Here is a 24,702-nt window from a genome sequence, read left to right as displayed (position 1 = left end):
AATATTATCTGCTTATTACCACACTATTACTAAGCTGGAAATTGCATTAGTGTTATATAATTGCATTGGTGTTAACATGATATTTCCTCCATAATATGTAAAACTGCTGCCATGTTGTTGCTGTGGTGCAACGACTTCAGATTTGATCTCTGATTCACACAATTTTAACTGGATGTGTGAACGACCCATTTATTGATATTTGATTGGTGATGAGTCTATGGAAGAGTATTAGGGCCACATGAATGAATCTGACACTTGAAAAAAGCCAGAATTCTAAGAAAAAAGCCAAAATTCAGAGAAAAAAGTCATAATTCTGACATTAGAATTCTCAGAAGTCAGACTGTTTTCCAAATGTAATAATCTAACTCTCTTCCGCATTAGTCTTATTTAATAACTCATGCCAGGTGGGCAAATATTGTGCTACTTTCAGTTTTACCAAAATGAAACCACACATTCATAATCATGTAACTCTAATTTAATTTAGAAAGAAAAAAAGAAAGTTTTCCTCACCTCTGAGCTGAGGACACATCGCTCATCTTATCTACCCGAGCCACGTCAGTGGAAGCACATACTTTATTTGTAGGACTCTGTATGACGCAGCCTTCTCTTCTCTATGTTATTCTCTTTTTTGTAGAACCCCTGCCTGGAGCAAAGTCCAAAGCTCCATTTCTTCTTCTTTTCTCTCAGCGGTTAATCAAAGAGAGAAAAATAAAATAATGCTCCAGTGGGGGAGACGATTTCTGGCTTTAGCAAAATAGCGGCATTTGTTTTTTGGGCTGGTGACCCAATTTCACAAGGACTTTGAGGATTGTTATGAATGGTAATTTTCATGCATATGTATGAATTATTCTTCACTGGCATGCATGCGAGCAAACCATTTCTTATATTAGAGCAGGGGTCCAGGGGTCAGGAGGGGGCCGTGAAAGTGAAGTACATTTTTTGGGGGGGAAAAAGCATCTGTTTAGTAGAGATGGGTGTAATGAAATTAAAAAAATATAAAAATAATAAATAATAATAAATACTCTTTCTATATTTCACAGTATTTCAAAATAAAAGTGTTTATTTTGAAATGGAACATTAAAAAGTTAACATTTACGGTGTAAAATGAATCTGTAAACGTAAAAAGACATACAGAAAAACTTGAGTTTGAGACCTCTGTATTAGAGTAAACAGTGTCTTACGCAAGAAACATAAGCGAGAAACATGTACAGTATATAAATCATGATTATATCAGCATTCAAATACACTGAAAAGCGACATTGGAATTCCATATAGCCCTTTATTTTGATCAGGTTCATGACTCCACAGTAACGAAACGATCCAGACCTTGAGGACAAAATGGTCGGGAGAAAACGAGGATACACTGAGCTTTAAGTTAATCATCAGAAAGTTAGAAAGACGAGACAGCGCGTGGAATCTGAGCTACACAAAACCTATTTTGTTCATCCTTTCCACAGCACGAGTCAATCACAACGCAAATGGTGAAACACAAATACAACCAGTATGATGTATATATATAGGAAGCACCTGTATGAATCTGCTCTGGAGAAAGTATTTTTTATAATATTTCAAACCTGTCTACTTAATCTTGGGACCTCTTGTGCTAAACTATCTGAAAACGTTGGTAAGATTAATTATAACTTACATTATTTAGCTTAGCTGTAAGTCTTTAAGAGACAATGAAACAGGCAGTCAAAAACAGACATGATAATAAACACATACAGTACAGAGATTGTGGTCATATATGCACAGAAACACATGACACATGAGACACACACACACACACACACGCGCAAACACACGCACACACATATACACAAACAAGCATTCTTTGGAGAGCTGGTGTCATATTTGTTTCCCTTTTGACTTTAGAGTGAGTCAGTGCCGTGCTGAGTGCTGAACTCCTGGAAATCCTCAGGGATGGTGTCTGTGAAAATGAGAAGTCAGGTATCATGAGACACGCTCGCTATCTCAAAGCAGGAGATGCCAAACTGTTTCTCTTTACAGCTGCGCTCTTGTTTATGCGACAAATACTGAGCTATGCCCCAGACACGAGTCATTAGAAACCATTTGTATTATATTTTATTGACCCAACGCGCTAGTGGTTCTGTTTACTTTAGTTTACCATATAAATCATATGCTGCTGTGTGGAGTACACTCTTAGAAATAAATAAGTAGAACCATATAAGGTTTTAAAGGAGAACCCTTTTTGGTTCCAGGTAGAACCTAACATCTACTGCACGTCTGTCCGTCCAGGGAGTGGATCCCTCACCTGTGGTTCTCCCTAAGGTTTCTACCCTTTTTCCCTGTTATAAGGGTTTTTTTACCTGGTAGTTTTTCCTTACCCTGGTCGAAGGTCTAAGGACAGAGGATGTTACCAACCCTGTGAAGTCCCGTGAGACAAACTATGTTTTGTAAACTGTGGGCTATACAAATAAAGATTGATTGATTGATTACCAAGAACCCTTTTAAAATCCTTTATTCACGAAAGGTGTTTTAAAGGGTTCTCTGGATCAAAATGGTTCTTACTGGAACCATTAGTGTTAGCAAGAACCCTTGAAAACCCCTTTGTTCAGGAAAGGGTTTTTCAGAAGCAAATGGTTCCAGGTAGAACCTCAGCCCTTGTAGTAGAACACTTTTGGAACCCTTATTTCTAAGAGTGTACTATTTCTCTTTGGCCAAAAAGCATTGAGCTTTTGATGGTGCTACGTGACGTATGAAACCATCACCAAAGATTGGACATTCATGGCTTGAGATCAGTAACATAACATGTTGTGTTTTTTTTTTTTCTTCCAAGAATCAGAATGATGAAAAAGTTAATGGTAAAATTTGAATCCCTACCATTGCAACGGTATTTCAAATTGGACCAGATGATGTTCTCCTGAGAGAAACAGAACACGCCCAGTCGTCCTCCTCGCATGGTCGTGTCAATCGTCACTCCAGAGTCTGCGACCAGCTCAGTTCCCTCATAAAACCGTGCTCTAAATAGGAGGGAAAACATTATTCTTATTATTAAACGTTCAAATTACTCTCTATGTGACAAATATGAGGCCAGGGTCAATTTGTGATCTGTTAATCTTAGCAGAAAGAATGAGGTTAACCCGCCATAAGAATGTGCAATATAGAGTGTCTTATATCCTTTATTTCAGCACAACCTAGGCAGTCTGATCTCATTTTCACCAACTATATACACACAGCTGAGCAAAAAGTACTAGGAAATACGTCACGGCTCATTTTTATGAACAAAAAGAAAAGAAAAATGCTCTATTTTGTAACTTCTGCACAATTATTGCTACTTTACATCCCTACCAAAAATGCGATATAAAGTGAATCACAACTTTGAATTAACAACAAAAGAAAACATGGTTTTTAAAGCCTGAATATGTGACACACCCACGATGTCCATATAAGGAGTTGTGTGTTATTCCCACGTCAATTTATCATGGGTGCACCTGCGGCACAGTTCTGTGTCATGTGAGCACTAAGGGTTAACAGACACGATATGTGAGACACGTGTCATCAGTGTTTGTGTCATTACTCTCTGACATCTTTGTACAGAGCCAGATTCTTCTGTTTCGAGGCTTTGTGTGAAATCAGCTGTTGTAGTTTTGTATTAAACAACAAACAGATATGAGAGTGTTTTTCCGCTCTTACCTGATATATCCAACCTGCGGGCGATGTTGCAGGTACCAGCGGTAGGACACCTTGTCTTTCCAGCCGACATTTCTCGGGTCCTTCCACAGCAGACGCACCTGGTCATTGGTGTCTCCCGTGTGCCACAGTGCATTTCTTAAGTGCTCTCCGGGGCCTGATGTCGATTTCACAGCCTGGTGAACAGACAGAGGCAGCACAGACAGGAGAAATAGGCAGAAATTAGGAAAATATGAATACAAATAAATAGGAGTTTGAATCTGCAGCTGGCGTATTTGTGTCATTCGTGGCTTGTACGTTCACCTTAAGCTGGATGCCGGGCTCAGCCACAGCTCTGAAAGGCGTCGCCTGCCAGTAAGTCTGTTCAGTCTGCTTCCACATCACCACGTAGAAGGAGGATGAATCCTGGTAGCCAAAGATGAAGCCGGCATAGTCGTCGTCGGTCACTGTGTTCACGTGAAACGTCCCCTCGAAGTCCACTCCACTGAAAGCAGTGTAACCTGATGAGAGACGGTGTCATTAGCGTTTGTAGGTGTCTTCAGGCTGAGATGTGTGTTTATTTAATGACTGATATTTGACTTTAGGGAGAAAAAAAAAGACATATTACCAACAGCAAGTCCTGGATCACTGTTCATGGTCTGAACAATTTCCATTCCCTGAGTGAATAAGACGGAGAAAGCTTGCACATGAACACCTTTATTTGTTGAACTCAGAGTTAAATCTATTACAAATCTATATACAAATAGACAACTGGATCTAGTCTTCCACTTTGCTGGCTGATATTCAATACAGTGAATAGCCACCAGGGGGCGATCTTGCAACTCCATTTGAATGAGAATCTATGGTAAAATGAGCCTCTGTCTCACTTTATGACATAAGTAAACATTTTCCTGATAAATGGTCTCAATCGCTAATCTCAGGTCTTCTTCAGTAGAAGATGATTCAATTGTTTAAATGATGTTCCCATTTTAAGGAAAATAGATGGTAATGCACAACGCATATGAGTGGACACCAGTGTTATTGTCACATAGGTTCCAAGATCAGGGGTTTGCAAGCTCTGGAATCAAAAGAGTCATTTTTGACCCATAAAATGAGTTTGTTGTATCCACAGAAACCACAGAAATGTGTAGATCTATTTGACCCCTTCTGTTTTTTGTGGTAAATAAAAAGTGACCTACTTTGAAATAATGCATGGAGTTCATGCATGTGAAAAGCTGTATGTGGATGCAAAGATGGACAGGAAATGACAAATATGAACTTAATTTCTGTAAGTGTTGGGAATGAATCGTCCAGTTTTCAATACTGCGTTTGACAGAGACATAAGATGTAAAGGGGATTTAAATAAAACAAAAACGTTTTTTTTGCAGACCCCTGTCCTAGATGCAGGTTCAGATTCTTATGGTTGACATTCTCACCGACTGCCGCTCAAGTTTCACCAAATCTCACCTGGTTTAAAACAACCCAGTTGGGGTCGATTTGTGCGTCACCCTCGGGGTCCAGCACCACCGTCTGATAGGCTCTGAAGTCGGTCAGGGTAACTTCAGCGTTCTCGGGACAGTTGTCAATCCTGTCGATCACTTTGTCCTGGTCAAAGTCCGACTCACAAATATCTCCAACGCCATCGTCTACGAGACAAGACGGGATTATTATCACTGTCGCTCCAAAGCAAAAGACATAAAACGTCACTGTTTTATCATCAAGCTACAAGAACATCCTTTCCCCACACTTTCACTATGGATTTATTTTAGACGCCCTTCACCAAGAAAGAAGACTGAACTTAAATTAACTCAAAGTTCTTCGTCAGAAGCTGCAGAGCCTCAAAGCCTGACTCTAAAAGACCCCAAATATTCCTCTGAAGTTCAGACACTATATCTCTTAAAGCTGTGTGTTTGACAGAAGACCAGGGTTATACATGGTGTGTTCCATTGTCATAGACTTGTACTGAGACTTGTTCTGGTCTGTGTCCTAATGGGATCCTGTGTTCAGCATTTGAAATCACTGCTGTGATGCGTTTTTAGCCATATTAGATGCTTTTTGTATCTTGGGTAATGCGTTGCATGGCGTATGGTAATAATTCGTAATAGGGAAGTAATATCATGGTTATGCTGGCTTATTTCTTTAGTAATGACAATGTAATAGCATGGCAAAAACTATGGGACGTGTGGGTCATGAGGGAGGATGAATTTTAACATAATAATAATATTATTGTGATTTTGGTTTTTAAACTCTTTCGTGTCGAGGTATTTTACTGATTCTAATTTAAAGTTTAAACCAGCGGATTCAAACTTGTGGTCATTTCTGTATGTTTTTAATTGATAGAGTATTACAAAACAATTTAAAACAACCACATTGGACCAAAGTGCTGTACAGAGTAATGCAGAGAGTAAATAAAAGACATTAAAAAAACATATACAATTTGAATAAAATTAATTAAAAGACCCCCAGGTCTTGAGTTTGAGACCCTGCTTTTAAACCAAGCTACACTCTTAGAAATAAGGGTTCCAAAAGGGTCCTGCTACAAGGGCTGAGGTTCTACCTGGAACCATTTGCTTCTGAAAGGGTTCTTGGTGACACTAATGGTTCCAGTAAGAACCATTTTGATCCAGAACCCTTTAAAACCCCTTTCATGAATAAAGGTTTTAAAAAGGGTTCTTGGTGGAACCTTTATAAAAAGGTTCTACCTGGAGCCAAAAAGGGTTCTCCTATGAGGACAAGCCGAAGAACCTTAAATGGTTCTACTTAGCACTTTTATTTCTAAGAGTGTATAACTTGGATATTACTCTGAGAATAAGATGGAATTATTGCAATATTATCTAAAATATTAATGTCTTTCCCTTCTGACGTGTGTGTGTGTGATCGCGCCGACACTCACTGTTGTCGTCAATCTGGTCGGGGTTTGGCACCAGCCGACAGTTGTCTGGTCCAGGTGGAATAATGTCAGGGATTCCATCGTTGTCGTCGTCGTCATCGCACTCGTCACCCAGTCCGTCTTTGTCTGTATCCAGCTGCGAGCTGTTGATCACGAACGGGCAATTGTCCTTGGTATCCTGGTGACCGTCGCCATCACTACAGGGGAAGTGACACAATTATATTATGTAAATAAAGATGGTAGTACTAGCAGCAAAGTAGTGGAGATTGTAGTAGGGTGATTGAACTGTAATTTTATTTTCTCCCTTAAACCAAAATTGACTGAAAAAGGGTCTCTTTTGTGACTTCTGCACAATTATTGCTACTTTATATCATTACTAAAAATGCACTATAAAATGAATCATAATTTTGACTCAACAACACATAAAAAGAAAAGCCTGAATATGTGACCTATAAACACACATTCCCACAAAAATTAATAGAGACTCTCAAAACAGGATAACACAGATTACAGATAACACTGATAAACAGGACTTCCAATACATTCCGACAAACTGGCAACATTTGGTTCTTTCTGTTCATGAAGCTGGTGTAAATATCACAATTCTGGTTGAGAAAATTATTTTTAAATCGTCTCAATATAGTGACAGTATTTTTTTTTCTCTTTTACCTGTCCTGGTTTGTGTCGCAGGAGTCTCCGACCAGGTCATTATCTATATCAGACTGAAACAAGAACACAGAGTTTACTTAGATCAGGGGTGTCAAACTCATTTTCACTGAGGGCCACATCAGCATAACGGTTACCCTCAAAGGGCCAGATGTAACTGTCGTACAGGATAAATGTAACTAAATATAACCAAATATAATGTAAAATAAAGGTAACTACTACTGTAACATATTGCTAAATAACTTTCTGTATTTATTACTTATTCAATTTCACTCGTTGCATCATGCATATCCGAGGCCAAGTTATCCTAGGGTAACGTGGGTAACCCAATTGCCATGCATTGTGGGAAATGTAGTTTATGGTCAACGCACGCCTTAAAGCAGCATTTATGTATTTTAACACAGATTTTTAAGACCAATTAATAACTCGCGGGCCACATAAAATGACGTAGCGGGCCACATCTGGTCCCCGGGCCTTCAGTTTGACACGTGACTTAGACCCTCTAATCATCCATCCATCTTTTCATCCAGCCATCCATCCATCCGGCTCTGACTGACCTGGTTAGGGTTGGGGATGTCAGGGCAGCTGTCGCACGCGTCTCCCACTCCGTCTCCATCTCGGTCCAGCTGGTCTCTGTTCTTGACACGCTGGCAGTTGTCCAGGAAGTTTTTCAGGCCTGCATCACCAGTCACAGCATCGTTAGTGTCATTTAGCAGTCGGGCCACTTCTGTGCTGCGTTCGCAGCCGTAAATTAAGATTACCGTCATGCAGAAGGACATTAAAGTGCAGATTATTTACTGCAGCGGAATACAAACTGTTAGTTATTCTAGAATGTGGCTCTCTCTGTTTGTCTGTCTGTTTAAGTGCAGCAACATATTAAATAAGCAGGAGGTTGTGCAAAAGACTATTATTTATTCTTTAATAATCAAAAGCCTAATTTAAGCCATTTTCCCACCAATTATGTCATTTCAGCTTCACATTTCTGGGATTTGTTGCTTTTTTTTTTTTTAACTTATTGATAGTTAACTGAAGTTAAAGACACTGTGGTCATTTTTCATTGTATTTGTATTTTATGGAAGATGGAGACAACTTAATGAAAAGGAAAACATCTATATTAGTGCACTGGGAAATTAGCTATGTGAAGCAGCTTTAATCTCAGCTTTAATCTGGTATCTGAATGCATCAAATGGTAACATTTGTGTTTCAATAGTACGCCACTTCCTTTGAAATAAAATGAATACATAAAATCTAATAAATGTCAAATAAATGTGAATTCCGAGTTAAGTACCTGATAAATCCACACAGACCTGTCCATGAGTGTATTTAAATTTGATCAGTGACCATTATGGACAATTTTAGATATTATATATCCACAGTGTTGTTTTTAATTTCACCACTAGGTTGCACTGTTGCATTTCCTATGGAGCTGAAGAGGAGCTTGTGTGCAGAGGGGTTTTTTTTTTGTTCATGGCAGGGAGGCAGCGTTAAAGGTCAAGCAGTGGGGATGGGGTGGAGGAAAAACTATCTTCTCTCCTGTGAGGATTTTGTGAGGTGTAATCATGCTGGTGACTGATCAAAGCCTGTGTTCGCTGTGAGGCTGGACTGCAATTGGATTTTACTTTTCTTTTTTTTTCTTGTTTTTTTTTTGCTGCTTCTCATGTCTGACAGCTGACATATAAAAGCACCCACACGACTAGACCGTGATTAATGAATACAACATAGTTTTAAAGACACGTGGGATTTGATACAAAATCTGTACGCATGGATGCTTTTGTGGTGCGAATATGCGGGACAGACCCGCGTAATAAGTTGTAACAGTGAGTGCCTCAAGCGATGCTGCTTATACAACAGGAGCGTCAGTGTTCAGTCGTGTAAATTTCGTTGCCGTACCATCTCCATCCATGTCATCATCACAAGCGTCCCCTTTGCCGTCGCTGTCGGTGTCCCTCTGGTCAGGATTGTCCACAATACGACAGTTGTCACAGGCGTCGCCGTGACTGTCCTTATCACTGTTCCTCTGGTCCAAGTTAGGCTTTAACCAGCAGTTATCCTGAGACAGACAGAGACACACTACTGTTTCATGGTGTCATTAAATGACCATGGAATATACCATTTCTTTTTCTTCTTTTTTTGAAAGTATACTGATTCCTCTCCTGGTTTCAATCACTGTGAATTGGCTGCAGGGTTGTGTTAACCTTTGCTCGCCAAACATCTCTCATGCAGCTTTATTCTGATCAAGGCATATACTGTGTGATTATTGATGATCCCCAGTCATGTTTTCTATGAAGAGTTTCAGCTGTTACCATCACAAATTAACTTTTAACTGCCTATATACAACAAGAATACGTTGGGGTTATATGAGACGCCATTAGACTACTGAACAGTAACAGTTATATAACTTTAATCCATTTGAGGATGTTAGACTTAGACTGGATTTTCTTGCCTTTACTGTTTTATACATAGTAAGACAAAAACCTTTCCAGTGTTATAAACCCAACAGTTCACATAATGCGCAAGCCAAGCACTATAGGGATCAGTAGAGAGAAACAACTCCCTTTTAACAGGAAGAAATCTCACAGCCAGACTCATAAAATGTGGCCATCTGCCTCACCCGGTTGGGGTGAAAGGAAAAATGGGGGGAGGTGGGGTACAGAAAGGGGGAGAGAGAAAGTGAGGTAGAGACAGAATGAGTTGAGAGGTAAAGCGTGTGCCTTTAGGTGCATCCAAGCTAAAAAACAGATAGGACAGTTTATGACAGACTATTTTTTTACAGCGTAAACATCTATTTCAACTCTGTGTGGAACAATCACTGATCTGTTTTATAGGTTTTGTTTTCTCCTCTCTAGACGGTTCAACACTTTTTTCACCCCCCGTGTGTGACATCTCTCAAGACAAGACGCGTTCTAGTGATATCGAGTGTCAGTGTTTTGTCAGGCTGACTTTAGTTTTCATTGACAGTAGCTGGTAACACTGTCAAACAATCTCCAAACACAAGACAATGAATGACAGCGCAAGAGAGAGCTTGGGAATATGACATCATCGTTTTCCTAAAGTAGCGTATTCTCTGTCTACACGGAAACGCAAGGCCCGGCGTTTTCAGATTTTCCCACTCTGTTTCAGGTGACCGTGTGGACGGAACACCTCTATATAAATAAAGTAGAGAAATAGGGAGCCGATCGATGCCAATCCCATGGAAGCACAGTAATCTATAGAAACTGCTAGTAGGCTTAACTTGAAGGACTGGAAACAGTTGGTAATCTATCTATAAAGCAAGTTGCGTCTGTGTGTCCGTCTGTCTGTGTGTCTGTGACGGGCATATCTCGCTGACCGTTAGTCAGATCGCCCTAAGATTTTGGATATGGGTTGAGCATGGCCCGATGGTGTGCATCCTTGATTTTTTTATTTAAATTTTTCACTGATTTATCACGCTACACCAGGCAGGCAGCGGCTCATCAGCAGCAGCTGCGCTGTCTGGGGCGGGGAGGTAGGAGTGAAGAGGCTGTACTCACTGTGGGTGAGACATTTTCACACGGTTCACCGCAGAACATGGTGTTATACTGAAACTACGAGGTGTCCATTCACCAATACGCAAACACATATTTATTTTGCATTAGCATGCTGCTACTTTGCCGCTAACTTGGCGAACCTGTTTCCAATGGTAACCTAGCGAGGCTACTATTAGCATTAGCGTAGGGCTACAAACACTGTGCAACCTCATTAGGCACAACGCAAATGATTTAATTTGCGATTAGCAGCTGTCAGCGACGCCAGTGTTTGTATTATGTTAGCCTTTACGTTCCTTATCATGCATTACCATAACTGAAAAATCTTCTTCAGCTCCTACTCTAGGAATACAAACTTCCTACGTGCACTGCACTAGTAGCTATAATTTTTTTGTTTTTTTCCACTGCAAACACCATCAGTTGCAGGCAGACAGTCCCTCATGGCACTGACCTGTTCATTTGGAATACCATCACCATCTGCATCATCATCACAGGCATCTCCATAAGTGTCCCTGTCAGCATCCTCTTGACCAGAGTTAGGAACGTAAATGCAATTGTCCTGTGAAGAGAGTATAAAAAAATGAAGAGAACGGCCCATCTATCATAAAAAAAAACTGGCTGACAACAGTACTTTACCTTTTTGCAGCTTGATTCCTTGCATTTGAGTTTGTCATCTGGGTATCCATCAATGTCAGTGTCCTTCCCACACAGGTACCCGTTACCTGCCCAGCCAATTCCACACTGACAAGACAAATGAAAGAGACATCCAGTGTATGGTTTTATAGAGAATGCGTGCTTCAAGAATCTGATTGAGGTGTGTAAGTGTGTGAAAGCCCTATACCTGACATGAGATTGACCCATCTCTTTCCATAGTACACTGGGCATTGGCATCACAGGGGTTGGTCAGGCTGTTGCCACAGCTCATCTCCGGCTTACAGCCTTTCACCTGATCTCCTGTGAAACCCGTCTTACAGGTGCCACAGTGATAGGAGCCCTGTGCGGGAGTCGGGACAAGCCATGTCAGAGAAGCCACTCTTCCCGAGAGCAGTTAGAAAAAAGTCACACAAATTAAATGAATGTTATGTCTCGCAGAACTCTTACCACGGAGTTGTGGCAGATTGAGTTTGCAGCGCAGCCTCCATTGTTGGGTCGTTTGCATTCATCAATGTCGTCGCAGACCTGAATTGTGGAATATTAGCATAATATAACGTTTGTAAGGTTTGTATTCATGACAGTTTACCTTCTTTATTTTCTCCATATGTCAGGGTTGGAATAATTAAATGCACCCAAAACAGCCCTGATGGGGCTCTTTTGTATTTGGCTGCACTAAGTGCTTTGTACATATGGGGTGTTATAAAGTTGCATTTAAGAGGTAGCAAAAAATAATTGACATTGTACTTTCTAACTACCTGGACCATAATAATTAATTAGGCTTCATATTACAGCCCCTGTGTCTACTTTGCAGTTACTTTAAACAGGGTTATTAAGGGATCATTTTATTTTATAATCCACATTAATTTACATTATCATGAGGTTTCTTTCACATTTTCAGTGCTCTGGTTTGTTGGTAGTGCACTTTTTTAACATGGCATCATTTTAGATCATCATTCAGATGCAGAATCAAAACATAAGGCATATAATATCTGCAGATATTTAGTCTTTTAGAATTATTTTTATAATTTAAAATTATTTTTTAGATATTTTACAGCTGCTATTGCACCTTGTCAGGCTTTGCTCCCCAGCAAAAATGTATGCTACTTCAGTCCCCATGCAACATAAAATACGTTTACTAATTTACCCTCCGTTTGAATGTTTGAACTTTTATGGACATAATAATTTAAGTGCAGTGTTCAAAATTGTAAGACTGTTTTCACATTAATCTGCTGAAAGGAAAATGCTTTTGTGAATTTCCTCTGGCTATTTTTGTATATCTCATAATTCACTCACTGAGTTTTATATTTCTATCTTATACAAAAATATTACATTTTGTCCTCGTATACACCTGGTTTACAACTCCCACAATAGGTAGTTTTATCTTGATGCACTCATAACTGAACATAGGCAATCATGTAATACAGTATTTTGTCTAAACGTAATCTATCTATGAAGCAAGTCTGTGTGTCTGTCTGTCACAGGCATATCTCACTGACCGTTAGTCAGATCGCTCTAAGACTTTGGATATGGGTTGAGCATGGCCCAATGGTGTACATCCTTGATTTTCAAATTTTTTGGAGGAATTAAAATTTTCTCAGATTTATCACGCTACACCAGGCAGGCAGCGGCTCATCAGCAGCAGCTGCGCTGTCTGGAACGGGGAGGTGGGAGTGAAGAGGCTGTCCTCACAGTGGGTGAGCCATTTTCACATGATTCACCGCAGAACATGGTGTTATACTGAAACGATGAGGTGTCCATTCACCAATACGTGAGCCCATATTTATTTAGCATTAGCATGCTACTACTTTGCGGCTAACTTAGAGAACCTGTTTCCAAAGGTAAGCTAGCGAGGCTATGATTAGCATTAGCGTAGGGCTAACATAATACACTGTGCAACCTCATTAGGCACAAAGCAAATGTTTTCAATTGTCGATTAGCATTATCGTAGCTAGATGCCACTGGCGTGGCTGACAGTCACAAAACAGCTAGCTACACTAATGCAAATCGAAAATGAAAACATTTGCGTTGTGCCTAATGAGGTTGCACAGTGTTTGTATTATGTTAGCCTTTGCCTTCCATAACTGAAAAATCTTCTTCAGCTCCCACTATAGGAATACATACTTCCTACGGGCACTGCACTAGTGTATATAATATAAACACTTCCTAATTTGAGCATCATGATATCCATATTGTAATATTTCCTGCTATCTTTTACATATTTAACAATTTGAATGCATAATTTTCCCTCATATTTTAACCTTTTACCTGTTTGTTGGTCTGAGCAAACAAGATTCCCACACCCTCTATTGGCAGACCGGTGTAGCCCAGCGGACAGCCCTCACAGCGGTAGCCCGGGGCAGTGTTCACACACTTCACTCCGGGAAAGCAGGGGTTAAACTGGCACTGTGGGAAGAAGGATATGAGCACTGTTGAAGCTGCAAAATGAACGCTGTTACCCCAGGGCTGCTACCCCAAGGCTTTCAGCGTTTGATGACACTTATGCTCATGCAAAAAAAGGAGAGAAAATGCTGAGGGGTCCATTCCTTACCTAAATAGGTCAGAGCAAACATGAAAGGACACACGCAAGCAAACGCATGCACACACTTGTACTTCTCTCTCTGCGAGGCCACTAATCTGCACCAGTAATTCCTTTAACTTTTTTTGTTACAAACTACCAAACTTTTCCCTTTACTTGCAGCACAGGTCCCCAAACCTCAGACATGAAAATTAATGTCTGTTCAGTGTGTGCCATCATCCCACTGTCACATTCTTTGTCTTACTCCCCCTACAAACGTCAGTTTGTGAACTGCATTACAGTCCCTCTGAGACCTGGACAGGCTCAGTTCTGAATTACTTGAATCATTTGAAGTTCTAGGCATCCATTTGGAGGGAAAACCTCACAGGACCATCATTCTGAGGCGAGCTGCGCCACGTGGTGATGCCCACAGCTGTGTATTTTCAAAGACCGTTTAAAATGGGGCAACATGTTGACGCATATCATGCGAGCACAGCATTCCCGGGCGAAATCCCTGCGATGAATCTTATTTTCGCCCTCTCTCCCATTTCAGGTTTACTCTCGTCACCTTTCTGTTTTTTCGATTTTGTGTGAAGTCTAAAAATGTTTTTCATTTAAAATAAACTGAACATTTTATGTGTGAAAATGTCGTCCAAACAAGCAACAGCCTCAGGCCCAAACTTCCCTCTTGGGAGTTGAAACAGATTTCTACAGTTGAATCAGGAAACACACACTGAGCGTTACCTCGTCGACATCATCGCAGTTGAAACCGTCTCCGGTGTAACCATCAGGACAGGGTCTGCACTCGACACCATCTGATGTCTCTATACACATATCGTCACGGAAACAGACGCCTGGGACACACCTCGGCTTCACCACCTCCGTTCCACCTAAGCCTTTAAAACCAACATAAGAAAATTATAAAAAGCTTAAACATCATACTTTACTCAGGTCTTAATGGAGATGATCTTACCACAGGCCTGACACTCTGAGATGGTGTTTCTGAGAAATGAGGTCTCCTTCACCTACAAAAGTTCAAACATAAACATGTTTATAAGCCATAAGGCGAGCTGTCAGGGAGGTCAGGGGTGACGGAGCAGGGATTGAGCGGCCTCAGTGGGACTGTTAGAGGTATTTACCTGCTGAATGAGGACATCTTTCAGCTCATTTATCACCTTCGTTAACTCCAGCATTTGATTTGACAGCTGCTTCGTGTTGACGCCTAAGAGAAAGGGACTGTTAATTTGTTTGACTGAAGCAGAGGAGCTGCCTCGCGTGTCATTTACAATTTCTTCCCCCCCACTACTATGATTGTTTTCCTAGGAAGAGATAAACTCTGTGGATGTTTACTTTCACAGAAGGGAATCTTACCCAGTGTTTGAACAGAGTCTCTTTGTTGGAAATGACAGTCTTGTAACGAAGCAACGTTCTCAAAAGTGTCTCCAACCACCAGCTTCAGCTCGTCTAAACTCTCCTGTCGGAATAGAATAAGTAAATATGAACAACTAAGACGTCTCCAGATCTGCACAGTCACTCAATATTGTCTGAAAAATATTGCAAATATGATTCCCCCCCCGGTTGAGCAATGTGAATCCCCACTTCTGGTGAAAATATTTGGAGATTAAAAACAGGCTATTAAGTTTTCAGAATCATGTCTGCAAGATATGAAGTAAAAAAAAAAAAAGGGAATGAATGCCATGGGGCTGCTAACAGTGATAATTGTCATCCTCACCCATTAAAATACAAGCAAGTAATGCACAGAGAAATGAGAAACAGGGAGGGATTAACATCTTGGTCAAATATTATTACATTTTGAAACAAATTAATTATATTTTATTGATTCAATGGGAAGTTAAGACAAGTGACAAGCAATTAATAGTAGAATTTAAAGGTGCATTATGTAATAAATCTAAAGCAACTGGCCATAAAATCCTCCTAATATGTCATATAACAAACTGAACACCCCAACAACAACAGTACAGCCAAAATATTTGCATAAAAAAAAATATTTTGCAGACTGCAAATCATGTTTATGTTTTGAAATCATGTTTTTGCATGTGGCGCCACCTACCGCTGTCTACCAATCACTGCAGTCAGTAGAGTCTCAGCTGCCGAGCAACCACGGGTTGCCAGTTACATCATAAAACGGAACCTAAAAGACCTTGGTATTTTGAATTTGAATGTAGTAACCGTTTTTGGCCACATTCTTACATATGGCACCTTTAACAATGTCGTAGAATCTAAAATTAAAGTCACCATGACTTGGCTTCAGTGTGTAACTTTAGACCTGAAAAACACTGCGAGTCTCATCAACAACACAACTCTGCTATAATCAGAATTGTGTGAACTCATTTAGAATAAAATATTCTCCTACTATGAACTACAGGTTTAAAAATACTCAACTTCAAACTATGAGTGGAAATAAGTTGGATCTGAAAGCTTACACAAGTGAAAAAAAACTGAACTTTTTGTGCTAAAACAACATTTGTTGCTTAGTTTAACCTCCTTGAAATGTGTCACAGTGTGACGGCTCACCTGGTCTCTGACTTGCATGGTCTTTAGTTCCACCATGCCATAGCCTGGTGGCAAACCCTGGAAGGCAGCAGGTAGATCCCTGATTGTCTCCACCAGCCTGCAGTCCAGATGCAGCTCCACCCCTCCTGGCCCCTGCTGCTGCAGTCCCTTCAGGTGGAACAACAGCCTGTGTTTTTGACCGTCTGCCAGCACCAGGTTGTTGAAGGTTACCGAGCTCATCCTCTTGTCAGTCCGTAGATAGCGCAACACAGCTACGACGAGACAGAGCAGTGAACGTGGAGGCAGTGAGAGCAGAGAACAGGCAACAACAACAAGAAAGGGTTTAGGAAATTTACTGTAAAGCCTCATTAATCTAAATTAAGGCTTAGCACTTAGTCACTGTGTAAATTTACTAAATGGTAACAGCCGAGACAATGCTAACATACTAATTACGTTTTTTTTTTTTATAACAATGTTAGTTTCAATTTATATAAAAACAGTCAACTCAACTCAGTTTGGTTTATTTTCCATTGAATTAAAATGATTAGTTCAGTAGTTCCTGCAAGACCAGAGCGCAGACGCGGTGGAAGTGGTTGTGAAGCGGCTCGCCGCTCGCGATAGCCGGCTTTTGTCAGTGCTGTTGCTAAATATACCAGACTCCATTATTAAGATTTCAAACATGCCCTTGTCAAATATTGGTGATTAAAGCCTTTAAAACTGATCTACAGTTTAGCATTGTTCGGTTTGATCCTTGTGTCGGACATCGCGCTCATGACTCTTCCAGTGAGGACACTCTCTGACCAATCAGTGGCCAGCAGTCTAAAAAAAGAAAATACTACATAAAAACACCAGGTACCAGATACTATCGTTACGGAAAGGCAAAAAAAAAGTAGAGTCAAGCCCCGAGCCGAGTCATGCTTGAACTGTGCCGGAACGCCATTATTTTTATTTGTGAGATTACAGTAAGCGATGGTGATAATTACAGAAATACTTTTTAAAGGTCCAGTGTGTAAGATTGAAGTAAAATTGTTTCCATTTTCCAGAAATGGAATAAAACTAATTACAAGCACCTGTCTGTATGAATTGTTGTTTTCATTACCCCAGAATGAGCCTTTTATATTTACACCAGGGGTGGATCTTCTCTATGGAGGCCGCCAATTTGGACCACCAGGTTTTTAATAGATAAACTAAACACCTTTTGAGTTAACCTGTTGGTTAAAATATGTTCTCCTAATTGCGTGAAAGCAGCTGCAACATTCGACTTCACCAACAGATGTTGCTAAATCTTACACACTGAACCTTTAGAGTTTGTTTTGTGTACCAAATCTAACCCAAAATATTACGTAGGTTGCCTAGGTTGTCGATAGTGAACGGAAAAGTTGTGTTGTGCAGAAAAAAATGTTAACTGGTCAATGACCCCCCACAATTTCAAAGACCAGTACATTACGTTTTAAATGTGTTCTTTCAGTTGCGGCTTTAGCCTCTTTCATGCTCTCTCACCTCTGTTGAGCTTCCCCATCACGGTGAACTCAAAGTACTTGCTGTTGTCCCTCGGGTTGAACAGGCCAAACACAGCGGTTCCAGACTTGGGCTGCAGCTTGAAGGAGGCCAGTATGAAAGCCTCATTCACCCTTTGCTCAGCCAGACCCCCCTGCAGCAGGTCTGGCAGGCAGTCGGGCGACGTGAGCAGATCGTAGACTGTTGACAGGGATTGGGGAGAGAAGACGAGCGGTCAGGCACGTGGGTAATGGATGATGAGATATGAATATTTACAACCTGTAGCTGCTCAGCAGTCCCAGTAAATTAAACACATCCTGAGTCAACAAGGGGATGATGTTGATGTCTTTCAAGGGGATGATGTTGTGTTTGTTGCTCTTATGAGATGCTGTGGCAGTCAGTCAGAACAAACTTGGCAGCAAGAGTCTGTCCTAGAAAATCACAATGAGGTGGATTTCTAAATTTAAACTTACTTCTCAGACTTCTTTTGTTTCTCTCTCTCTCTCTAAAGAACGGTATCTCTGCTTTTTGTTGTAAGCCTGGCAAGTGTTTGAGTGGAAAAATATATGTATGAGCTCTCATTGTTGTGGGGGTACGGGCGGAATAAAGACATTCCTACCACAGGCTACTCAGCTGGAGTAAAATACCAAAGAGACCCTCTACAGTTAAGCTTATGTTTGAAGACTTCCTTTTAATATAGAAACTCTGGAGTTGGGCAGACCATGAGAGGATGTGCAGAGAATATCTGGTCCCCCATCAGCACACATCATGCATACACAAGTAGCCTAAAAGCAGTTTGCAAGGTCCTCTTGTCACAAGGGAACACAGTTGCTCCCAAATGCTCCCACATATTGGCTTTCGTCCTCAGATGATATCTCTTCTTTTTTCTTTCGTCTCTATTCTTTCAGCATATTTTGAGCACAACATATATATCTTTATAACAGCTGACATGTTCTTGATGACAACACAAAAAAACGAGCTGAATCTTTCATCTTTTATTCACGACGGCTATCACCTTGTGAGGAAAGCGGAACGAGATGGATTTGTTTTTAACTAACTGTGACTTATTCCTCCTTCTAACTGACTTGAGTCCAAAAGGGAGGAAAAAAAACAACACAAGAACAAATGGAAACCATTGCACTTTTCACAGTTTGAGGGTGAAGCGTGGTTTACTCTTCTAGGATCAATGCAGAGCCTGTGTGGGCATTTGTTTTTCTGTGAGCTGGTGAAGCCAAACTATACCGCTCTGCAATTATTCCAAATGTCACATGAATACTTTAAACCAGTTCTATTCAACTAAAGTTTCCGGAAGGCCAGCTTTTCAGAAGGCTGTCCAGCCAGTGGGCCGGTCAACCCCTGTGCTACTATTTTGTGTTGCATGTACAGTAAAGGGCCCATGGTTGGTCTAGTGGTTAGCCTTTGCAGCAAGAACCCAGAAGAACCGGGTTCCTGGGTTTGGGACAACTTCGGAACAAGGGCCTTTCTGCAAGGAGTTTGCATGTTCTCCCCGTGTGTGCGTGGGTTTTCTCCGGGTTCTCCGGCTTCCTCCCACAGTCCAAAAACATGCGATATGGGGATTATGTGAATTGGTCACTCTAAATTGACCGTAGGTGTGAGAGTGTGAGTGAATGGTTGTTTGTCTCTATATGTGGCCCTGATATTCAGGTACAACAGTTACAACAGTTACAGTTGGCTCTTAGTGCAAAATATTATGGTGCATATACATAGGCTGCCTAGAATTACAGCTGTACTAGTATAATGGGCCGCAGGCTGGTCCAAATTGCTTGGGGGGCCTGATCTGGGCCCCGGGCCTTAAAGTGGACCTAGAGTGGTCCTGTTGCACATATATGTTAGTTATGGAGGTCTACTTGTTTTTAAGGTCAAAAACCTACTAGTTGCTGTAAACAAGCCGATTGAAATCCTGTTTTCTGACGCTGTTCCTGAGTCGCGATATTTCGGAGTGAACTTTCAGCCCCAGAAGACAGAGTCTTGTGATTGGCCAATACTATTCAGCACATCCGCTCTCAGAAGCGCAGCTCCCCCCTCTGGAACGGTGGATGCACTGCTACTAATTATCAAAACATTGTTTTAACAATGTTTAAAAATAGCTTCATCACGACTCCCCGCCACAGTCCCTTTTATGACTTTGACCTGGAGTCAGACCCAGAGTCAGAAGACACTGTTGCACATGAAACACCTCCACAACAGACGTTATTCTTCTTCTGTGGTTCAATGTACGCAAATCGGATGTGCCTGGACTAGTGCCCGGAGCAGGACGATCTGCTGTTCAGGAGAACTGGTGTTTACGTAACCGGACCGGGTTTTTTCAGAGATCTCGCTGAGCCCGAGATTACAATAAAACACAGCGTTTTCTCAGCAGTGGCTGAACTGTTTGTTTAGAATCTTCAGGGCTTCGTAAACAAGGTAATGATGCAGATACAAACTAAAAAACAGCTTATTGAAATTCCAGTCTAGGTCTGCTTTAAGTTGAATAGCCTTGGTTTAAACAGTGTGAGGAGCAAATCAATAGTAAACTACACTTACTTTTACTGAAACTAGTTGCAAAAAGCAAATAGAGAAGATGATATATGTGACCTGATTGTGGCCAAACAAGCGTGCACGGGCTTTGTGATGATGCTGACCAGACCGATCGCAGCTGTTGATTTCTGTGCGTACTCTCCATGGAAGTGTATGGCATGGAGGGAACAGCACAGGCCACACATGCACTCGACACCTCGACTCAATTGTTTGTAAACTAGCGTTTATTGCGACATCGACTCGGGGGAGACAAAATGGCAAAGTGTCCAATAATGAGAAGGTTAGTGTTTCCTCCACTCAGTATATTGATGTGTCCTTGCCCCTCATGTTACTGCCCCCATTGTAAATTCAGTCGATATGTTTCCATGCACAGTTACATTGAGCCACGGTTGTAGCTCAACTGCACCATTTAATTTGACTGCAGTCCTTGTACCAGTGTAGTTACTTAGAGATTTATTGAATGTGTGAAAGTGTGTTCACGTTGTTCTCGGTGGAAATATGTCCCCTTTTTGGTTTTCTGGTTTACTTTAGCTGGGGGGGGGGGGTTAGTTGTTGACATGTTGAGCACCATTCTGTGTCTTCCTAATATCCATCCATCCATTTTCTATTGTTTATCTGAGGTCGTGTGGCGGGGGTTACAGTTTCTCCCCGGCCACTTTGTTCAGCTCCTCCAGGGTAAATCCCAACTTTAAATTACATAATTCTACAAAGTGACAGTGATGTGTTTTTCTGGCTTCTATACATGCAGTACACTCTTAGAAATAAGAGTTCCAAAAGGGTCCTTCTACAAGGGCTGGGGTTCTACCTGGAACCATTTGCTTCTGAAAAGGGTTCTTGGTAACACTAATGGTTCCAGTAAGAACCATTTTGATCCAGAGAACCCTTTAAAACCCCTTTCCTGAATAAAGGGTTTCAGAAGCGTTATATAAGCGTTTATAAAAAGGTTCTACCTGGAGCCAAAAAGGGTTCTCCTCTGAGGACAAGCTGAAGAATCTTATGAGGTTCTACTTGGCACTTTTATTTATAAGAGTGTAGCTATTTGACTCCTGATTACATTAGTTGGGTATGTTAGTCTGATTGTCATAAATTTAGTACAATTCAAGTCAGACTAACACGCTGACATGTATTTTAAAAGACCATAATTATTTTTTTGTAGTCAAATTAGGTCACACATGTCGACATAAAACACACACTCCTGCAGTTTAAAGTCTTCTAGACAGAGGGCTTTGCGGACACGGTTGTCCTACAGATCTCTAGCGAGGGCCTCATTTCACCCCCTGATTAACCTCCGATTTCAAGCTTCATAAAACTAACTCTGCTGGAAGCCATAAAGTAATCCAGTCTTGCCCTCTCCTTAACACCGGAATATAAATCTGTTACGGTTATAAATGTCTCTAAAGTGTGCAAATGGTTGGCATTTTCATCCCATTGCTTAGCAAATGCTTCACACTTGAGGGTTTGCATATGGAAAGCTTAGATTTATCTGGTTTGAGATATTATGTCAACCATTACTGGCAAAATGGCAGGAATGACATCATCGGTGAGGTCATGTTTTCAAAATAGAAACCATTATTTCATGATGTCATATTGTTTCATTCCAATAATGGTGTGCTCTCAGTTGCATTTTATTTATTATGAGTTATGTTTTTGAGTTCCCATGATAAGAACTTTTTGTTGTTGTTGTTGTCAGTAACTGAGAGGAAATGTCTGGCTCTATAACGGCTAATTGCTCCACTATGTTCAGCAGATACAGTATGTTAACCATTTCGTGCTGAGCAGGTCATGTACACTGTGTTTTTCTTTTTTTCCCCAGTGAAAACAGCAGCTGCCTTTCTGCAGCTGATAAACAACAGCATGAGAGCTGTGAGAGCGCAGCTTAACAATGAGATAAAACTCAATATAAAGCCAAAGAGAGCCGTGGACTGAGGTGATAATTCTCTTTGGAGTCATCGAGCGATCGCTTCTCCCATTGTCACAATGCTACCATGAAAATATAAATCCTAGTTGCTTTAAAGACCAGGGGGGGGGAGGAGGGGGGGGTCTTTGCTTCCTACTTACAGCAGCTTTAAATTAAACAAAAATCTTGCTCATTTTTAAAACGCAGCGAACGCCAGTCATGCGGAGACCAAGTCGTTTGCAGACAAAATGATAGATGATGAACATCATTAATCCGGGCTGGCTTTATATGAAACATCAGGTAGCTATTGCCAAAAGATTGTAGGGATTAATGGGTGCATGAAAGGCATGTCATCAATCAACGATGGGGCTAAGAAAGCAGCTGATAAACTGTGAACACTAATATTTCAACAAGTCGGCTCCAGTTTGTGTGTGACCTTGAACAAATATATGTGTGACTGTGAGTCAGAGAGAGAGAGAGAAAGAAGGGAGAAAAGGAGAGAGTGAGACAGACCGTGTATGTGTGTGACTTGAAGTTTAATATTGCACCCAGATCATCTCTGATTATTCCCATGTGTGACCTAGCTTGGACCTTGAATTGAATTAATACGAACCAGAAAGCTGAACCTCCTGAGTCTTCTCTTTCAGCAGAATGACGTTGGAATCCCAAAATCCACTTACTAGTTTTCTTTCTTATTTTTCTCCACATCCCTCTCACAAAGAACAAACATTTATGGCTCTCAGGAATATTATAGCATTTTATTTGGACCTCAGTGACTATCACTCATCACGGCTAATACTTTGTTTTTTTTCTGGTCTGCATATCATATTCTCTTTCACAGAGTCTGTTTTATCCATTATGCATTGGACTCATGCATAGTGTGGTAAAATACACAGTGGTGTTGCTATTCAATCTTTTTTTTTTTTTTTTTTTTTTTGACTGACAATGAAAATGGAGTATTGCATCAGAGACAGGATTCAAATGAAATCAGACATATTTCATGTGTGTGTTTGTGTTTGTGTAAAACCAGAAGAATATTGAAAAAACATAGTTTTCATTATTTTTTTCTGCTGGCATTGCCATCAGTTATCAGCAGTCAGTCTGACACAACTCCCAAAACGTGTAATTACATTTAAATAATTGATATATATGAAAAATACGAAACGAAAGCACCTAAAAACAACACTTACCTAAAGCCTGGCCATCCACGCGTAAGCACAGTTTCAAGAACAGCTGCAAGGCCAGAATTATGGCTGTCCACAAACACATTGTGTCCCTTCAACTGCTCCCAGATCAGCAGTTTCTTCCCAGTGACTTCTCTGTAGCTGACACAGTGGCAGTTTCCCGTATGTCTGCGTCTGCTGTGAGTGGTGCGTTTGTGTCTTTGCGTCTTTTTTTTGAATCAGGAGTCAGGCTCGACTGTCATGTTCAGGTTTGTGAATGTGTAGAGAGGATTGTAGGAGTCTTACTGAGGGAGGAGCATCAGGGCCAGAACCTGCTTTTAAAACCTTCCTCAGATGGCCCCATGCAGGGAAGGAGTGACCAGGAGAAACTCTGTTGCATTGGCTACTGACTGCTGCCAATTCCCACAGGCTTCAACACAAACGTAGTGTACATGAGTGGCTTCTATTCCCATCTGGACTCTCATTTTTTGGCTTCAAAAATCACGTTTCCACCGAAACAGGAATCACTTTTAGACTCTTAAATTCTTTGCCTGGGGTGAATTTCTGAAAGTGTCTTGCTCACCTCCAGCTATGAAACTTTTATTTTTTTTCACACTGTCTGAGACACTTGGAGATGTATGCACTTTCCTTCCAGGCATCAGAAGTGACACCTTTCCCATATGCCCCTTACATCCTTCCCCCAGCAAAGTCAGGAAATGAGCCTGCGCCTTAACAAGCCGCCTTTACCGGCCAGCAAAGCTTCACACCGGCTGTCGTCTCGTACGGCCTCCAGGTCGTCAGCATGTCTGGCACCATGGACTTGCACCTTTTGCCTTACACATGAGGTTGTTCAGGTCTTAATGACGTTTGTTTTACTCGTTTTCATGACCTGTTGCATCCTTTTTTCTCAGCAGAAAGAGCCTTTATGAGTATCCGCTGAGCAGAAAACGGCACACAATCTATACAGATGAGTAAACTTTAAGCAAAAGAGCCAAAAAAAAAAAGCAACAAATGAGTCATAGTTTCCACACAGCTACCACAGGTGGTTGCATGTGGTTAGTCTGCACACCAGCTCCTTCCATTTGTTGTGAACTGATACGGACTCCAACAGTTTTATCTGCCATCTGATTGGTTTTTTGGAAATCAGTTTTTACAGGCGGTTAGGGTTCTGGATCGCAGCGATCCCCAAAGACCTTTCTTTGCATGGTCGGCAGCTGTGGCAGGAGACCACATCA

General features: G+C 41.0%; 1 protein-coding gene across 1 annotated transcript; it reads right to left on the bottom strand.

The window, feature by feature from the left end:
- Nucleotides 1-1,053: 1,053 nt before the first annotated feature.
- On the bottom strand, nucleotides 1,054-23,758 carry thbs4b (thrombospondin 4b). Its single transcript, XM_083898959.1, has 22 exons — nucleotides 23,495-23,758; nucleotides 17,873-18,070; nucleotides 16,394-16,644; nucleotides 15,230-15,332; nucleotides 14,998-15,080; nucleotides 14,832-14,883; nucleotides 14,603-14,754; nucleotides 13,609-13,746; nucleotides 11,791-11,868; nucleotides 11,531-11,683; nucleotides 11,326-11,430; nucleotides 11,141-11,248; nucleotides 9,077-9,236; nucleotides 7,744-7,862; nucleotides 7,190-7,242; nucleotides 6,524-6,717; nucleotides 5,098-5,276; nucleotides 4,259-4,307; nucleotides 3,955-4,151; nucleotides 3,655-3,827; nucleotides 2,842-2,981; nucleotides 1,054-1,927 (listed from the first exon to the last, which is right to left on the bottom strand). The coding sequence occupies exons 1-22, from the start codon at nucleotides 23,571-23,573 to the stop codon at nucleotides 1,869-1,871; spliced, it is 2,823 nt and encodes a 940-aa protein (XP_083755085.1). The 5' UTR covers nucleotides 23,574-23,758; the 3' UTR covers nucleotides 1,054-1,868.
- Between the last annotated feature and the right edge of the window lie 944 nt (nucleotides 23,759-24,702).

The sequence above is a fragment of the Microchirus variegatus genome, assembly GCF_963457635.1.
Source record: "Microchirus variegatus genome assembly, chromosome: 1".
In the NCBI taxonomy this organism is placed as follows: domain Eukaryota; kingdom Metazoa; phylum Chordata; class Actinopteri; order Pleuronectiformes; family Soleidae; genus Microchirus; species Microchirus variegatus.
The sequence above is the reverse complement of the archived record's forward strand: the minus strand, read 5'-3'. Positions and strand labels throughout refer to the sequence as shown.

Bases quoted from the DNA above. Each gene is read 5' to 3' on its own strand.
- thbs4b (XM_083898959.1), bottom strand. From the start codon at position 23,573: ATGTGTTTGTGGACAGCCATAATTCTGGCCTTGCAGCTGTTCTTGAAA. The intron at 4,308-5,097 runs GTGAGATTTGGT...TTATTCACTCAG, and splicing joins ACTGGGTTGTTTTAAACCAG to GGAATGGAAATTGTTCAGAC. The intron at 4,152-4,258 runs GTAATATGTCTT...GTCTCTCATCAG, and splicing joins TGATCCAGGACTTGCTGTTG to GTTACACTGCTTTCAGTGGA.